This window comes from Ornithodoros turicata, chromosome 7 (assembly GCF_037126465.1).
Source record: "Ornithodoros turicata isolate Travis chromosome 7, ASM3712646v1, whole genome shotgun sequence".
Classification (NCBI taxonomy): Eukaryota; Metazoa; Arthropoda; class Arachnida; order Ixodida; family Argasidae; genus Ornithodoros; species Ornithodoros turicata.
In genome coordinates, this window is record NC_088207.1 from 41,431,447 (window position 1) to 41,451,163 (window position 19,717).

Genomic DNA, 19,717 nt, shown 5'->3' on the forward strand with positions numbered 1-19,717 from the left:
GAGAATTGCTTGCGATCTGCGGCGTTGTCCACGTTCTTCCACGTTTCAAAGGTTGACTAATCTGCTGGCGGTTGGTAGAAATGCTTCCGCAAATGTACGATGCCATATCAGAACGGTTTGGAAGAGCAAAAGCTTCAAGTAGGAAGGACAGTAGGGTTCTAGAATGGCACTTCTGCATTGAGGCATTGTTCACAAGCATTCGAAATCGCACGAACTATTTTGCAACACGGACGAGATATCACTCTGTGCGACCCGTCGACTTTTGCTTCATGTTCATGCGCTAGGGAAGCATCATTCAAACTTTCTCTGAAGACAGAAGGAAGGTTCATGAGAATTTCCGTCCTGCATGAATCACGCCGTTTTCTCATAGAAACCACAAGGCCAGACCTCTCAGGATATTTTCCCATTGATGTGCCGGTGAGAATACGTATGTGAAATTGCATCCCATCAGAATGGTTATCATAAGCAGAACTGTTTTCTCATCAGTCTGAGAAAGCGTTTCAAAATTTCTCTTATGAATAATATTTGTAGGAAAATGCATTTGTAGGAAATTTGTACTCTGTAAGATCATCTGTAGGAGCTAGACACTTTTCTCACAGAAAGTACGTACTAAAGTCTCGATTTTCTCTGAGGATATTTTCATACTGAAGCGCCTGTAAGAACATGTGTCGAAAATTGCGTCTTTTGTGGGAAAATTTGGAAGGAACATATACTTAGTTATAAGGAATTCTATGAGAATGCCAGGTTTCTATGAGACTTTCTATAGAATTTTTCAACAGGGATTACCTATTGTAATTAATGTAACAAGAGAAAAGCACAACAATGTAATGCCATTCAGTATAAACACATGTTGTTGTGGGACGCGGCGTACAAACGTACAATTGAAAACACTTACAAACGGAACCACAATCTATAGAGCAGCCAGCTCTACGTTCGTGGAACCACAAACTCAATAGGTTTTTTCTTTGCAGGTCAATATAATCCAATTCGCTTAATCAGAATATCGCACTCCCTCTTCTCCTTTTATTGATTTATTGATTGTAAAAAGAAGAAAAGAAAACGAAAGCCACTTGCGTTATTTGTACCCATTCGTACCGTTTGAATTGCGCCGAATTTGACAAAAAGGCATCGAAAAATAATGGGGCACATAGGCGTCCCCTGGAGGAATGAATCAGAGGAAGGTGGTCATTGTCCTTACGTGATCGCACATTGAACCCCTATATGCGCTTGCTAGCGTATTCCTCCTCGCTTCTGTCTTCTCCCACATTTCGCGCGCAGTGTATTCACTCATTTTGTTTCGCAATTACAATCACTCGCAATCACAGTCGTAGACGAATGATGATGAATGTGAATCAGTGATGGCCACTAACTGCTTCTACAGTAGTTTAACTATAACTACTAACTACTTCGCGATGGAGTAGTTTAACTAGTAGTTCAACTACCTTTCAGTGGAAGTAGTTAAAACTACTTCTTTTAACTACTGCAATGTATTTTAACTACATCTATAACTACTTAACGTTGTCCATCAACACCAATCCCATTCTGTAGTGTTCTTGGACACCTAAATATCAATCACAAGCAGTGATAAAATGAAGATTTAGTGCACATGCACGGCACAATTGCTCTGGACCTCCGTTCTCATCAAACAAGTAGCTCAAGGTAAAAGTCGGAAGCACAATCGTGCCGTAAAGCTTGCGGCTAAATCGGGAGTAGTTGCCGCCTGTAGTAACCTAACTACTGTAGTTAACTACTCGAAACAGTAGTTTAACTAGTAGTTGCCACTACATTTCTGCAAGTAGTTGATAACTACTTTTTAACTACAATCAGGTAGTTTAACTAGTAGTTTAACTACATGTAGTTAACTACTGGCCATCACTGATGTGAATCACACGATGGTGAATGCGGATGAGCGAGGATGTCAGGTCGCGGGCGTGGATGTGGATGTCAGTGGGCGATGTGGACGACCGTGGACGAAGAAGGATGAGGTGACGCTGTGCTGCACGCAGTATAGTCCGGTGCCTATATGTGGTCCGCTTGCCGCGCGTGACCCCCACTGTACGCTGCTGTCCTGGGCGTCCTTTATCCACGGGGCTGGGGGTCGTCTGGTCAGGTCCTTCGTCGTCTTGTCTGTCGCGTCATCTAGTCGAGCTGGGGCGTCGATGGCCATATCACAGCAGCGTTGGGGGACGGAGACGCAGCAAGAGTACAGGAAATGACTCGCCGGGGATGTAGTTCCGTATCGGGACCACTCGGTTTTTTTAACGATGGAAGATTAATATAAAGAAGATCTGTTTTGACTTCAAACAGGAACAAATAAGGTATGAAATTAAACAAGAATGAGCGTCGTATATTGTGTGAAACGTATAAAAATTAAATTTTATCGCCGGTTTCTTTATGATCCGCCATGTTTACTGAGGTTTCCAGGGATCCAACCGGCGGCAGAGTCGCGTGCCCGCGCCACCTAGTGCGTGGCCGGGAGGCCAATCTGTCAGTCTCAAACTGACCTAACCTCACTAAAGTGAGCTAAAATAACCCAACCCAACGACTCTGCCTTTTGCAAGATGGCAACTTTCGAATCCGTTATATAGGCTTATAATTGCCGTGTTCCTCCTGCGCTAGAAGTGCTTCAGATGGTATTGCTGAAGTGCACATAAAAGGGTTCTATACCACACAATTTTATAATTATTATATTTTCTGATTCAGTATATGACCTTCTTTCGCTTCTGAGCAATATTTACTTTTCAAACGCTTTCACTGGTTTATAAAACCGAGTGGTCTCGATACGGAAGACCCGTCACCGGTTATGTTCTATAGATTCTATAAATAGATTCTATGTTCTATAGAGGTTCAAGGGGGACTGAGCCCTGCTACATAATGGTGGCAATCGTTTAATGGCAAAATGAGAATGCGCGTGACACGAGTCGTCGTTGTCCTCACCGTATATGCGAGAGGTGGGCGTTGAAAGCATATTCCGTTTTCAGTACCAGGGTGGTAGAATTATTCGGTCGACGACAGGGAACCGAACTTCGGAGCCGGTTCATGATTAACACCAATCTTTCGATTTTTAACTAACGCAAAGCTAGTTCTCGTGCACCACCATACGAAACCACGGAAGCGCATCGGCGCGCGACAGATATTTTAACGTACGTGCTCGTTTCAGGTTTTTTTTTTCTTTTAATAGAATGGTTTTTAACGAGGATCGTCTCCCATACTGCTATCCCACTTTCACTGGAAAGCCCCTACTCAGATAATTAATTAATGCGGTTTGAATAATTATTCGTCTATTAGTGTGATGTTCATTCAAGAAAATATCAGCTTGGCCGTCTAACCCACCTGCAAAAACGGTATCTATGATGGTCTCGAAACTTTAAAAAAATGTCAGTGTGCAGCTGAAAGAACAAACCCTATATTAATGCCAGTGCGTTCGGAACATTACCGCGCTGAAAGGAATATCACACTATGAAAAAGAAAAAGAAACAGGGTATACCCAGCAATTTTATGAGCGTAAACAAATTTTGAACGGAGATATGTCTCCTTAGCGCCAAATTAACTCTTCTCTCCTGAAGTGTGAAAGTTGCACTGCGTGCAGGATTGTAACTTATTATATATATATTATGTTATACATTATATATATTTATATATTAGCCGTCTCGAATGTTTCCCACAGCGCTAGTTTGTTCCACAGGAGGACTGCAAGAAGAGGTAGTGTCCGTAAAACTGTTTCTAGAAATTCGGGACTAAAGGTGACTGAAGACGTCGTAAACTGGAACGATATCCATTTTGCTGAAGACAGTCGTTTGACATCGCTGGTGTCCCTTTCCTCTAACACCTCATTATATTGTATCCTGTTAACTCTAACGAAAATGCAAGATGAAACGCAACATCTTTTCCTTGTCGTTTGCGAACTCGTCTTCTTCATATAGGGTGTAAGTGACCATGGTGGTGGTCACTTTTTCGGCGCAGCTGCCGAGATTATCCAGCATGTGATCGAAAACGAAGCCTTGAATAGTGTCTTAAAATCCGGTCGCGTCCGTACCCTTTGTTTACCCTGAAGCCAATTCGTCATTGTCGTTCTCACATTTTCTGTTATGAAAACTATGGTGGTTGCATTGAAAAATAGCGCAGTTTGTCATCTTTCAATGCCGCTGGCGCGAAAAGTGACCACCAGTGGGAGGAGCTTACGAGCATGCACGTCACTGCCACGTCACAATGTGACGTAGGTGAAAACTCCCTATAGTGGAATCTGGTCTCTTTCACGGCTCAGCAATTTCGCCGTTCGTCCACCGTTCAGATGAACTTACTCTTCTGCAACAGAAAGATTGTCGTGTAGGCGACATTGTCCGTATACGTTTCTATTCGATGTATTCCACGTTTCTCTAACTTTACTTTTGCGCGAGGCCCGTTATGTGACGCGCGTATCAAAGCACGGACTCGGAACATCGTTTCTTCACCGTGGAAGCGGAAAATCAATATAGAAGGACCACTGTGTGCAAAACGTTTCTCTCCTCCGAGACCGCATGCGGGCGTCGTCCCTGTATGCTTTGAAAACTCTGCCTAGATTGCTTCGTCGAAGTTATTGCTCACAAAGGGAGCACTTTTCGTGCTCCATTTCTGCCGGCACTGACTAGTAGTAAACCCTGTTACTTTGGAGTGACGCATGAAAGAGGGAGAGAGAAACAAAACACTTCATTTTTGATGATGATGATGGGCAGAGTGTTTCGTCGCCACAGGGGACTCTCAACTCCACTCCTCGCTGTAATGTGGTGAAAATGATGAGCCGTACAGTGAGGAACGAAGTCCTTTTGAAAGAGGGTCTAGCCGACAGGATCACCGAAGACCATTGTCCCGGAACCTTAGTAGTGTTCTTAGGGCAGAGCGCTGGAGTCTAGCTGATTTAGAGACGCTGTAAGTGTGGTCCTAAGAGGTTGGTAGTAAGCTCAATGGAGAAGCATGCGTATCAGGTCCCCCAAGTCACCACAATGACGACAATTTGGAGACTCAACTTGTCGCAAGCGGCAACGCCACTGAACGGTAAAGGCGACATTGAGGCGCAACTGAGAGATGGTTGACGTGATGATAGCATTGCTGTAATTGGTAGCATACGTCAGAAGAAGCATAATTGCAGAAGGTGCTGTTGGGGACACGGTTAGCTAAAATGGCCTGTCAGTACTTCGCCATCCCATATTACCTTGGTTGCGCTTGAATGCGTTGTGCCAAGATTGTATTTGAAGGTGGATCATGGTGCAGCACGAAGCTTATTACTCGAAAGAAATAGTCTTGCAACACCTGGATATTTGAGATGAGATAAACCACGGAATGCTGATTTTAGACAACTGTGTCCCCTACAGTACATGTTAAGAGTGAAGTTTCGCTTTAATTAAGACGGATTAGGGTGTGAAGTGTACAGCAATACAGATATATTCTTAAATGTTTGCATCGTACACAGGAACAAACATACAATCGAAATTTGGCACATACGCGTGTCTGCGACCTTATAGAAGCAGGCCATGCTACTAACCTTTCTTTCTTCTTTTGTGAATTTATGCACCCTGCTAACATTCGTACAAGTGAGCTTGAGAGCACAGGTGTATTGAGATGCATTTCTCCCAATATATGTTGCATCAAGGAAGCACACGTTTTCGGCTTGTTGGTACATACTGGGAGGAGTTCAACACAGAGACAAGAGAATAAGGGGACAATAAGACCCTGACAGTCACTGCCAACCATGCTGCATCACTTATCCACTATTGAATGGCGTTATTCAAGTGCACCTGAAGTATTTCGGCATGTTGCTAATAGACGTGTTCAGAAAATCCCAGTGCTGTTTGCGCACGCATTGCACCCTGGGCGCTTGCTGAGCGGGGGAACGAAGGATAATCCTTCACATTTCGGTTTCGCTGACCTTCACACGTCGTGGACAATGGACCGCTAGGGAAGTAATCGGAACAGTTTGGAGGCCACGCGTTTCTTTCGTGTTAGCAAACTCCCACTGTTCAAAGCGAAGCTGAGCATTCTGGGATTTTCTGAACTCGTCTATTGAGGAAAGGCACTCCGAAAAAGTCATTGGGTACGACAAGAAAACAATAAAAGCAACATGAACACACCTCAAAGACAAGAGGTTTTGAGACTTGCTATACGTATCAAAGCAAAACAACGCCATACATCTGTTGCCTGGTAGAATTCCCTCAACGACATCGACATCGTCGCAGTGCCTTGCTGAGCGCATGTTTCGTTGTGGTGGTACTGGCGCGTCGCCGCGCATCCGTATCAAGCACCTGATATTAAGGAACATGTGCTTCCTGTTCACAAATGTGTTACAACATGCGCTGGTGAAAATGAGTTATGCGCAAGTGCTAATCTCACACTTCCCTTGTCCGGGATCGATCAGCGTAAACCGTGATGATTTCATCCCTAAGCGAAGAAAAAGGAGCAAAAAATTTACTGTACTGTGAACAGAAGACATGGTCTTAATATCGCCGGCAGCTGTCGGCTACAACCTTATTCAGGTCTCATAAGGCAGCAACTGGACGAATCTTTGTGAACACAGAAACCTACATATTGCTCAGAAGGTCCTTCGCAGAACAAGATTCTTCGAAGATGAATTCCGCTCCGTGTGGCTACGCCTGAACTCTTCAGCGTCCAATGCTGCGACAAAATATATTTACGAAAGACTTCTTAAATATACGACGCGCATACGCACATACAAAAACAAAACAAACCAAAAACTCATGACACTAAAGGAAAAAAAGAACGAAAACTTGACTGTATATGCATGAGTCATGTACCACTAATTGGTTGATTGACTGGTAAAAGAAAATTCCTCTATAATACGAATAGTTCTTGTATACTATCGTGATGCTTCGTTCTTCACCACAACATATCCTATTAATTGCAGCCTGATGGTACTGTTCTAGAACATGCATGACTAGTCGCGTGCATATACCATGTGACAGTTATTCCATTGCTACTTGTTCCTCCTCCCGGCGCAATGAAACGTGATTCAATTTTTTCATTTCTTTTCTTTCTTTTTTGACGTGAATACGTCTGTAGTTCGGTTTGGTAGCCAGGTCAAAATTTACGATGCAACGAAATTATGCCGAATTTCATGACGGGATAACTCGGTGAGTAATAAACCGATAGCAACCAACCGGATAAATCCAGATAGCTTACATGTGTAAGATTCTAGCTAACGAGATCATTGCGGCGACTGACGCAATCTCTGCGTGTGGCAGGCGCGTGCGAGAGAGACGGGAATATAAGGGTACTAGTACCTTGCGGGCAGTCGGTCTCGCGAACGCGTGAAGCTAGGACTCCGATCGAGGTGCCGTTAGAAAGCGCTTGAGATGTTCAACTTGGACCTTAAGCGATATCGTCTTCAACAACAATAACCAAAATTTTAGAAATTTGCTAATTTGAAATATCAAAATTTTGCCCGAATGTAGGCATATATGAAGCTAAAATATGATCTGAATTGAAGGAAACGGCAGTCAGAAGAAAGGGAGGCTCTAGAGGAACCCAAAAAGCCCCCAAAGTCCAGCACCGAGCGATCGAGAGAGCTACGGGAGCGCCGAAGAAGGTTAGCGGCGGAGACAAATTCGACTGCCGGCGCGCTCAGCGAGCTCTTACCCCCTAGAAATAAATGACTAATGATTGGAATGACTAAATGAGCAAAGACTTATATTTCTTTCACTAAAATCCCGCAAAGGAGCAAAGCAACCACAGATCGTCACGTTTTCATGTAAAAATACACTAGGGCTCTCACATGACTGAGTCCGCCCCATTTTCTTTCTTTTTTTTTTTCTTTTTTTTTTTCATTTGTGCACGTTTCTGCATTAGTGGCAAGATGAAGCTGGATTGAACTCGCGTGACATGCACCTCGAATATTGCTCACAGCGTTCCAAGACAACTCACAGGCTAGCAGAAGTGATCAGCTAGACGAGTGAAGGGTGTTACAAAGCTACAATATGAAAACATCCATTCAGGAGACACCGGTCCAAGTTGATAAAACGTTCTATGAATAGCTTTATAATATTGCGTCGGCTTAAGAATGAAACTCCGGCGGCGTGGCCGTGTGGGTAGCAGCATCCACTCGTTAGTGGTAACCAAGGTCGTGCTGAAGACTGGGAGGTGGTGGGTTCGAATCCTATCACCCTCAGTGCTGTCTGAGGTTTTCCTTGGGTTTTCCAGTAGACTTTCTGCTGGTGAATGTCGGTTCCTTTTCGGGTCGGCCCAGGGCGCATGCTAACCCCTCACTCCCCCACTCCTTCCTACTGTCCTCTCCCATTCTGTACGCCGCTCGTAGCCACAGTTGCTTCGCGGCGCTACACTCTTAACTCCGTACCCTTTAGTAAAGGGTAAAAAATCGCAATATTTTACCCTCTATTTCAGAAGCTACCAGGTACCCTCTGAGCGACCCCTTTTATAAAAGGTACAAGGAAACCCACTAATTAGAGGTTACGGCCTTCAATCCAGCACCTGCCCGTAAAGGGTACGCCAACGCGCGGCTTTTTATACAGGATGTTCATTTTTATTCGCAACAGATTAGCGCTCATTTGGCAGGTGGGTTATGTGAATTTTTGCTAATTAATCGGTCCATAGTTTGTGGGATTTGCTCCTGCAAGTAGCCTTCCCCACCGGGTTGTGGTCTAAATAACCGGTACGTTCCCTATCGCCAACCAAGAATGACTCTGACACAGGTTTGGAACAAACTTACATTCTGACTTTATTCCTGCAATGTCTGCTCCTTTCCAAGTCCCAAGCACGAGTGACCTCTTCCTCCCCAGGGTCCCCTCCCGCGACACCTTCCACTGACCTACTTCCATGCGCCAAATCGGCCCACGCGGCCAAACTGGCCAGTGGAAAGTTCCTGTGTCGAGGGATCGCCTGGGGGAGATGAGGTCACGGGACGGTTCCCCATGTGTCCCCCAAACTGGGTCACCACACTCCCCCCCACCTAAGGCCCCGACGGGGGGTTCGAACCTAGAAAGTCCATCAGTTCCTGGTCGAACGCCGCGGTCGACTTCGGGGCCTGGTCGCTGGGGGGCACCGGGTTGAGGGTGACGCCAGCGGTGGGAAGGTCCCCGGCGGTGGCTGTGCCGCGCAGCGGTGACCCGGCCTCCAGCAGAAGCTCCGGCCGGAACTCCCGAAGGATCCGCAGGGCTGCGGCGACAGCGTCCTCGGCGGAGAGCGCAGGTGGAGCGTCCGGGACTGCCGGTGTTCGGGTGGCCAACGCGGTCCGGTGACGGTCACCCAGCTCGTGGGTTGTGCGGTGGATCACCAACCCACCGCAGGTCCCACAGAGACGAGCCGTCTCCTCCTCCGTGTAGACGGCCGGGGGCTCCGAGGGGTGCCGGTCGGACAGGAGATGGCCCCGGAAGGTGGCTGCCACGGTCTCCGAAGCACCGCCACGGAGGGGACGCGGCTGGTCGCGCCACCTCCTCGATGACACGAAGCACACTGGCTCCTCCCCGACCTGCACGGTCCAGGTGGCTACGGAATGGTGACTGGGAGTCGCCCGCGGGGTGGGTCCGGCCGAGGGCGCAGTCCTCGAGCCTCTTCTCGGGAGACGGGTGCTCCTCGTTGCCGAACGGTCTCTGACGACCGCGTTCGGAGTGGCATGCCTGGGGTTGGGGGTCCTGAAAAGACAGAACGTGCGGAGACACGGAAATGTTATCGCGCGCGCAAATTGTACGCGCGAGAACGCTGACCTACAGCCCGTGTTCCGCCGCGGGTAGGGCATGCCGCCCTACCACGTTGCCTTGGGCTAAAGCCGCCCTGGTCACCCTGCAGCTGATTAGGTGGGCGGATAGACTCGTCCCCCTCGTCCGCCGCGTGGTCGCGTTCATGATAGCGTTTTAAGTCGCCAACGTGAACGGTCCCTGTCTCCTCCGCCGTGTTCACACGACGGAGTCGGTACGACAAGCGAGATAATCGGGAAATCACCCGAAAAGGTCCCTCCCAGCGCTGCGCCAGTGACGCTGCGAAACCCATAGCAGCGTTGCTCAGCGGGTGTGTGCGCTTCAAGACCAAATCCCCTACTTCATATGACAGAGGACGGTGCCCCTTATCGTACTGACGCGCTTGTTCCGAGCGGGCGGCGTCCAAGCTCTCTCTTGCGGAATTCACCGCATCCGAGAGCCGACTACGCAGCTCGCTCGCGTACCTCGACAGATTCCGAGCAATCGGCTCCGTGCACTGTCTCAGTCCGTTCTCCAATGGGAAAGCAACCTCCTTCCCAAAGTTAAGGTATGCCGGGGAAAACCCCGTTGACCTGTTTACTGTCGTCCTGGTTGCAAATCCCAACTCAGTAAGACGCACATCCCAATCCTTGTGCCTGTCGGTTAGAGCTACCAACATATGCTTAAGGTTGCGATTCACTCTTTCAGTAATGTTCGCCTGGGGATGATACGGCGTCGTTCTCTTGTGCTGAATACCAAGTGCAGCACAAGAGTCGACAAAGACTCGGCCAGTGAAATAACTGGCGTTGTCAGTGATCAACTGTGCCGGAAAACCGAACCGGGAAAAAGTCTCCATCAGCCGGTCCCATATCCGCTCCGACACCAGCTTCCTAAGCGGGAATAACTCCACCCACTTGGAAAAGTGGTCAGTAACCACCAACAGGTACTGATTCCCCCGTGGACTTCTGGGAAATGGACCCATTACGTCACACGCTACTATGTGCCAGGGGTAGCTACTGACTACTGGCTGCATGAACCCCGGGGGTTTACCACCCCTTGGTTTTGCTTTCTGGCACACGGGGCAGCTCCGGGTAAAGCGCATAACATCCTGCCTCATCCCCGGCCAGGTCGCGACGCGGCATAACTTATGAAAAGTCTTGCTGCCACTGCCGTGACCCGCAAGGGCTGAGTCATGGAAATAACGCATAAACACCCTTCGCAATTTCCTGGGAACTACGACCTTGAAGGGGGAAACACTCTCGTCCTCCTCGTCTAACCCGGGCACATATCGCAGCAAAAGCCCATCCTCACTCAAGAGATATGAGTCGAGGCACCCGTCGTCATCCCTGCCAGCGTTACCGGTGTCAGCTGCGCTATTATCCGCCAGCTTTTCCGACACCCGCTGACATAAACCGTCCGACTTCTGTGCCTCTAAGAGCTCTTCCCTGCTTACGATCGTGCCACAAGACAAGGAGTTACCTGCCCGATTCAAACCAATCGCGGCCACGAGATCCCCCTCCTCGGTCTGCCGTTCCACGCCTTCCGGGAGATTAGCGTAATCGCATGCGCACCCAATCTCCCCTCCTCTCTCTTCCGCTGGGAGAGAGGACCTCCCGCGTCTAGCGGCTCTAACCAGGTCCAAGTCACCCACACAACCGGTCGATGACCTGCCCTGACACTGAGGTTCCTGCTGTAATTCACAGCTGTAACCCAGTGGCGCACGGGACAAAGCGTCTGCCACTTTGTTCGCGTTTCCTTTCAGGTATTCTACATGGTAGGAATAGCCCTGAAGTGCTAACGCCCAGCGTGCTAATCTGCCTGACGGTTTCTTCAACCGCTGCAGCCAAGAGAGTGCTTGGTGGTCGGTCTGAATGGTAAAAGTTGTCCCATCCAAATACATGTCGAACTTTTTCAAGCCAAACATTACCGCCAAGCACTCCTTCTCCGTAACGGAATAGTTCATCTCCGCCGGCGACAGTGTGCGACTAGCGAACCCGACCGGGCATAGACCACCGTCGTGTTCCTGTAGCAACACTGCACCAAGCCCGTAATCGCTTGCATCAGTTTGCATAACGAACGGCTTGTTAAGATCTGGCAACCACAATTTAGCTGTATCCGCTATAGCTTGTGATAAGGAGCGAAACGCCTCCTCCTGCCTAGGCCCCCAAGCCCACTGGGAATTTTTCCGCAGTAGCTCGTACAGTGGTTTTGCTAAGGACGCGCAATGCGGGATGAACTGGCGATAGAAGCCAACCATTCCTAGGAACCTCTGAAGGCTCTTGACGTCATGCGGACGAGGATACTCGAGTATGGCCCTCAATTTATCCTCATTCGGACTTAGCGTACCAAGATCAACTACAAAACCAAGGAGATCCACCTTGGGGGATGCAAGCTGAACTTTGCCGGGATTAATGGTCAACCCCGCGTCCCTCATCCGACTTAGCACATTGCCCAAGTGAACGAGATGCTCATCGAACGACTTAGAAAATACCACTACGTCGTCCATGTAAGCCATGGCATAATTGAACTTCGCGTCATCTAGCACGACGTCCATTAGCCTCTGGAAACTAGCGGGCGAGTTGGACAATCCAAAAGGGAGTCTCGTAAATTCAAACAAGCCTCTGTGACACGTGAATGCCGTCTTTTGGATATCCTCCTCCCCTACAGGAATCTGCAGAAAGCCCCTGCTACAGTCCAAAATCGTGAACACGCTGGCATTCCCCAACGCGTACATGATCGACTCGATGGACGGAAAAGGATAAGCATCTCTGACCGTCACGGCATTTAACTGGCGATAATCCACACACAGCCTTGCCGTCCCATCTTTTTTAGGTGCCAGCACCACCGGGAAAGCCCAGGGGCTCTGCGACCGCCTAACCGCGCCTGTCGCAATCATCTCATCCAGCGCTGCGTCAAGGAGATCCCTCTTACGCGCGCTGAGGGGCCTGGGGTTACACCGCCAGGGCCTCGCAGTACCAGTATCAATCCGATGTTCTAGAACATCGGTTGTTCCTGGGTGCTCCGTAAACATTTCGGAAAAGGGTAGTAAAGCGTCCAAAAGCCTGGCGCGCTCAACTCCTCTGCCCCCGAAAGACGCTACCACTCGCTCGATATCCTGTGGTATTCTCCCCACCGTTTGCACAAGCTTAGTTTCTGACGAGTGGGTATCCACACGACTGGTTAAACGGCCAGTCGGTGAAGGAGAGGCGAAAGGAATCAGTGGGCTTAGCGGTCCCCCACACCGATATCCGTTTGCCTTTAAATCGAGAATCAATCCCTCTCGGACAATGAAATCTCGTCCCAAAATAACTGGGATTGACAGCCCTGACAGGTAAATGAACCGTTGTCTGCACCGTCCCCCGCTAAAGCGCATTGTAAGTCTCACTGCGCCTGTAGCACTGGACATTCCCGATGCTAACCGCAATGGGATATCAACCTTCCTGACGCGGACATTTCGTTCACGACAGTGCGCGTACACGGCGTCTCCGACTAGCGAGAGCGTGGCACCGGTATCCACCAGGCCAATGTACTCTTTCCCAGCTATTGTTACGCCTATGTACGGACCGAACACAGGAGCAGACTCCTGAACTCTACAAGCTATTGGGGCGAAAACTGATCCATCCTCGGCAAAAGACTGCGGCGAGGTATGAAACACACGCCCCGAGCTCTCTCTGACTGCCGACGACGGATTAGGGCTAACCCCAACTGCCGCCGCCGGCGTAACTAGTTTCCCTGCGCCGAGCGGAAATTTCCCCGACGCACAGGACAGTCACGCTTGTAATGCCCTGGTTGATTACAGCCATAGCATCTGGGCTGCGCCCGCCCGCGGTCCGCCTGTGGCATTCTGCTACTGGGGTCCCTCTCTACCTGGTTCTGCCTATCCTGAACCCTCCGAGCAGTGGATGTTCCACTCCTCGGACCGCCGCGTGAGTTTTCGCCAAACCCCGCACGGCGCCTCTGTTCAAAGGAGAAAGGATCCAGGGAGCGCGGCGGGACGATGACGTCCGACCGGCTTCCCGCGTCCGCAACCAAGGACGTCGCTTCCCTTCCCCGTGGAACGGAGTCCTTCACACCCGCCCAAGCGCAACCCGGCTCAACTGATAGTTCCGGGCGCGGTGGAGGTTGGTACCGCAATTCAGACAATAAATCAGCCTGAATCACACGAGCCTCTCGTGCAAGCGCATCAAGATTCTCGAAATTTCGCCCCCGTAGATACGGACGGAAGCTAGGATGGCTCTGCCGTATAGCACGCGAAACCTTATCCTGATCTGTGGCCGTCGGGTCGGCCCTATCGTAGAGCTCCTGAATTGCGCGCACAAATTCAATGAGACTCTCGTCGGCGTGCTGTGTGCGAAAAGCTAACTCTTCGCGCACACGCATTGCGTAGTCGGGTGGCAAAAATTCCTCCCGAAAACGCTGCCGGAAGTCCGCCATCGAGGTGAAAGGCTTCTGCAGCCTTCGCCATCGAGCGGCGTCCCCCACTAGAGCTACGGGCAAGACCTGCCGTAGCACTACCTCGTCGGACGCTCTAGATGCAACCTGATAGGTCTCCATCTCCAATAGAAAGTCGGCTACCGACTTTCTATCAGAGTATCCCGAGTACGTCGGAATTGTCATACTCGGGTGGAGCCGCGGGGGAAAAGTAGAATGCGGGCTAGTCTGCGCCGCATTCAACTGCTGGGTCAATGAAGCGACAATATTTGTCACTTGCAGCAATAAGCTAGCGGTATCAACCGCTTGTGGAGTGGGGAGAGGTGGAAGCACACCTGCCCCCGTGTTGGTTCCGGCATCGCCGTTGCCGCCACGTGCTCCTGCCTCGCCGGGGTTAATAGTGTCCCCGTTTGTTGCTGACCCGGACTGATTTTCCATGGATCGCGTATGCACTACCATGCCACGAGGCGCCTAACACCCGTGTTCCCCCAAAATCCTAACAGGGCCCCAAAATGTAGAGCGCTCAGAACCACTCTCAATTGACGACAAAGGAACGTAGGCCTACGTTGGGCGCCAGATGTGGGATTTGCTCCTGCAAGTAGCCTTCCCCACCGGGTTGTGGTCTAAATAACCGGTACGTTCCCTATCGCCAACCAAGAATGACTCTGACACAGGTTTGGAACAAACTTACATTCTGACTTTATTCCTGCAATGTCTGCTCCTTTCCAAGTCCCAAGCACGAGTGACCTCTTCCTCCCCAGGGTCCCCTCCCGCGACACCTTCCACTGACCTACTTCCATGCGCCAAATCGGCCCACGCGGCCAAACTGGCCAGTGGAAAGTTCCTGTGTCGAGGGATCGCCTGGGGGAGATGAGGTCACGGGACGGTTCCCCATGTGTCCCCCAAACTGGGTCACCACAAGTTACAGACACATGCGTCAGGAAATGTCGGAGATGTTTGTAACTACGGATGGGTTAATTTGCGAAAATTAACGTAACCCACCTGTCAAATGAGCGCTGGTGTGATGCGAATAAAAACAAACACCCCGTGCGTGGGATATGGACAGACATTTACAGAACACACCAAGGTACCAAAATGAACCCGCAGAAAAGGAGATCTTGAACATATGTATATTACAAAAACAGAAGTATAGCTAGAGGTGACACATTGTGCACAAGTGCGATTCTGATGTGAGGAGGAACCATGATCGCTTTACCATAGGTATGTGGAAAAAAGAACTATCTTCTAAGTGAGAAGCAATGCATAAAAGTGCGAGGAAGCCAGCGAGTCAAAACAACTGACCTATGTTTGCTAAGCTGAACAGACCCAACGAAATGGAGAATTGCAGCAGAAAAAAATTTATTCCACATTCGTGTTGCAGAGGCGAGCGCAAATGGCAATACAGTATTACATAAAACGCACACAACCTTGAGGAATATGAGTGTACAGTAACGCAGGAGACACTACATTACTGCGTTATCAGCGTTGGAGGCGCTCTGGGACGAGTTTGTGAGGTACTGCATTGCGCTGGTGACGGTATATGTGAACCTGCATGTGGGATCCTGGGAACAAAAGTTTGGGCAATGAGAGTAACAATTACGGAACCATACAAATCGGTACAAAGCACAAGGTACAAAGCAGCATAAATGCAGGAAGGCGTTCACTCCGCGATTGAGTCTTAGAATATCGTAAGAATACAACGAGTAGGAAGCTGCGAATTATATATCTTGATGCATATATCCGCAGCTCGCAAAATGCACGCCGGTGTATTGACTTGGCGACCAAGTAAGAGCAGAAAAGTAGCAAGCGTAAGTGGCGTTCATATGCAGGACCGCAAAACGCTTGCCATAATCACAACAAACATGCGCTAAGAGCTCTTGCTATCAAAATAACGCACGTACCTAGCACAAAACGTACACTTACCCAGTGTATGAAGTGTGTGAATTAGGGCTGCGGTGGTGACGTTCGTTTTCGGTTATATATTCTTTGCAATCTTCGCACTCACTACACTTTCCCCTGAGAACACCGAAAATATCCTTGTTTGCTAGAGACATCTAGCTTTTCCGTTGTTCCTGACGATACTATGATAAACGCGAGGAAAACCACTGATTAAAACAGATTACACTTGTTAACGGACGGACGACGAGCGTTAAGCGTTTCAAGGCAACCGCTCTCAGTGTGGATAGACATAGACCAGGCTCGGCTACGCAGCGAAATCGGAAATCTTGGTGGTTGCGGCATTGACAATGGTTTTCCACCCTTTAGAAAGAAACATACTATCAGTATTCCAGACTGCGAGCTTATAATCTGTGTTCATACAGCATTGATAACATGTAGACGACGTATAGATGACGCTGAAACAGATAAAAAATAACAGCGTAGATTCTCAACTGTCGTCTCGAATGGGAGGCTGAAACGCATTTTTATGCTGAAAAATAGAAGGAAAACAAACGATAAGAACATGAACGATAAGAAACTAACAAAGAAATTATCGTTGGAGATTTCGCTTAGAAGTTACAGTGCCGGAGTAGAGGGTACATTTATAAGTTACAACAAGCTGTTTTTGTTTTTTCCGAGATGTAACTTCTATTCGTGTTGTAAAGACATGACCTTGGTCGCTTTTAACCTCTAAATATACGTTACAGTGGTGTAACCTATAAGAAATCTCGAAATCTACGTCTATATAGAAGTTACATGTTTCTAAAAGTTACAATAAAAGGTACGGGTTTAAGAGTGTAACGCGGAAGACTTCGACAATAAAGTGTGGGTGCATTAATGGATATGTCCCTCAACGAACGAAACATTTCTTGGCATGGTGTGTGTGTGTTCTATGCCAATTTTGTCGCGCTTTCTTCTTCTTTTCCTTCTTTTTTCAAGTAACGTCTTGGATAATATAGATTCTGTATATTTTGATAGGTCACGCGATTGCGGTAGTACAGCTGAAGTTTCCTTTTATCCATCAATTCATTGATCTCCCTGGAGTGCTTATGACTTTTGATCGTCTTCGGAGGGTTATTTCTGCCTGCAAACTCCATCCCACCACTCTAAAGAAACAAACTACCTTTACCTCCTGTACGTTTTAAGAATATATGGGACAATTGAATGACCGGGGCTTTAATAATCAGGAAGTGACGCGCTTCCTGCAGTAAATTGATAACCAAGAACTTCATTTTCCAAGGATTTCGCAATGCCACGCGCAGAAGTTTCTATTTGCGAAGTTTCCTCTTCGATTGAGAAGTTATAAATTAAATCTCAAGGATGACCGCATAGTTAATTATGCATTGCATTTCCCTTTAGTCTGTGTTTACTATTGCCGTAAGAAATATTTGACAGTGAGTCTCGCTGAGTCTCGAAGCTCGAAAAAAATCAGTTCTCCACTAGACGTCCAACGCTCTTAAATCTGAACATCATGGCATAACATGCAGAAGGACATTGTTTGATATAATTTGTGGAAAATAGTAAGTGTACGCCTGTTTGTATGGCAAACTGTAGGGTGGGACAAGCGCTATGCTTGCCCACATCACACTTCAAAAATAGCACTGCCCTCACCCTCAAAACGAAGAGCAGGCACTTACTGCTTCCACGCCTGTTACTATCTACTATGCTACGCCTGCTTACACCTGTTTCTATCAGTTTGTTTGGCAAAAATTTATTCAGTGGGTGGCGTAATTACCGGTGGTACGAAGACATGGCTTTTAAAACTACTGTGCTAATGAACATGTGTGAACGTGATGGAAAGGTGAGGCCTATCTCTGCAACGGCGATGTACAGGCTATATGCACAGGCTATGTACAGGTGTTAATGAGAAACATACAGATAGATTGAGCAATGAAAAATGGAAATGACGGAATGACGAAATTGTACCACTTAGCGACCTCCGCGCTGCAATACTCGATAGCGTCGCAAGGAGATCGATGCTGTCCAACGTTCCAGATAGGACAGGCCTTCACATCTTGCAAGGAAAACGTGGTCAGCACTTGAAGAGAGCCCTTCTTGGAGTGTCTTGACTAGAGACACCTTGCCCGCTGTACAAGTAGAATGGTGGGAGTCTCTCGGCGACTCTGAACAACAGCTTGGCACCTGGCGGGCCACAAGACTGATGATCCGCATGCGGTTAGCAGGACGCGCATGTGACCGTCGGGCGAACGCAGACGAGGCAAGATTTCACGAAAATCCATGGGACACCGAATGTGTGTGGACTGTGGACCTTAGCAGATTCAGCCAAAATGCTTTGGCTACACGACAGTCATAGGTGACATGTTCGTTCGACTCGGGGTGCCAGCAAAACGGGCACGTAGAGTGGGGCACGATTCCCCACCGTCCCAGTCGGTCACGAGTAGGCTGAACTTTCCAGGCGAATCTGCAGAGTATGTCCTGAATGTCACCAGGAAGCCAGGACGGGACGAAAGCAGGCCACCAACTTTGCGCACCTTGTATAGCGCGACGGGAGGGTCCAGCTGTGGAAGCTACGAGGGTGGCCACACGTAGCGGTCGTGCTATTCCGGGGTCGACAGTGGGAATTGCAATCCAGACTTGTTGGAAGAATCGCACTATTGCGGCTTGGAACCATCGAGGTACCTCAGCGCTTGAGGTGTTGTTCAGCGGGGCATCAAGCTCGAGGTTGCGACGAAGGGGGCCTAGCCAATATTGTAGAAGTGCCTGTGCAGGGGTATGCTCCGATGACAAAATGCGCATTCAAGTAGGCAATGCAAAACGCCGAAAGGCAATGGCAACATCCGGCACTCCCCAACCTCCTCTCTGTGGATTCATGCGGAGCATCTGTTGATCGAGAAGTGTTGTTTTCCGACTCCAGAAGAACGAGAGGATCTCCGTGTTTATACATGATGTTGCAGTGACAGGCGGCAGAAGAACGTGGGCCAGAAACCAAAGGTGGCTTCGAAAGATGCACCAGAGGTGATATGCTCGCTCTCTGTACGAGAAATCGTACTCCTGCGCTGCGCGACACGAGTCCTGGATCCGCCGGGTGGATAGTGTCCAGCTGAGAGGCGTGGGGCCATCTTGATAAAAAAACACACCAAGGATGCGCATGCTCGTGCATTGTTGCATCTTAAAGCCAGGGTCGACATAAAACGATCCAAGAGGGAGAATCTTGGACTTTTGGGTGTTACGTTGACTGCCTGATACTGCTGCGTATTGCTCGTACAGCTGCAGGGCTGCCGTTAGCGAGCACCGGTCGTTGATGAAGAGTGTGACGTCATCAGCATACGCAGAGATCGTCCAACTTCCCGCTCCAGGAAGATGGAGTCCATTAACTGCACGGGACGCTTCTACACATTGTAAAAAAGGGTCCAAAGCCAGTACGTAAAGATATTCATCAAAATGGCAGAGTCGGCCTGTTGGTACATGACTGAATTAAAACCGGAGCACGAAAGACGGACGGTGAGCAAGTCTCGTCTGTGTGTTCTTGTCCGTGTTTCGTGCCCCGGTTTTAATTCAGGACGTAAAGGGCGGGAGACAACGGCAGCCTTGGCGGACACCTCGCTGGACGGGGAAGCAAGAGGACTGCAATCCTGCTACACACATCTGACTGCGGTGGTTCGCGTACAGCAAACATATGCTGGATACAAAAATCTCTGGGAAGCCATAAG

The 19,717-nt window shown here is 48.8% G+C and overlaps 2 protein-coding genes across 3 annotated transcripts in view; one reads left to right on the forward strand and one right to left on the reverse strand.

The window, feature by feature from the left end:
* Positions 1-19,717, forward strand: part of LOC135401119 (glutamate receptor ionotropic, kainate 2-like) — a 161,247-nt gene that overhangs the window by 99,815 nt on the left and 41,715 nt on the right. The gene's annotated exons all lie outside the window — the stretch shown is intronic.
* LOC135399727 (uncharacterized) lies at positions 13,401-14,546 on the reverse strand. The gene has a single exon (XM_064631465.1). It carries the CDS (start codon positions 14,544-14,546, stop codon positions 13,401-13,403), a length of 1,146 nt encoding a protein of 381 aa, XP_064487535.1.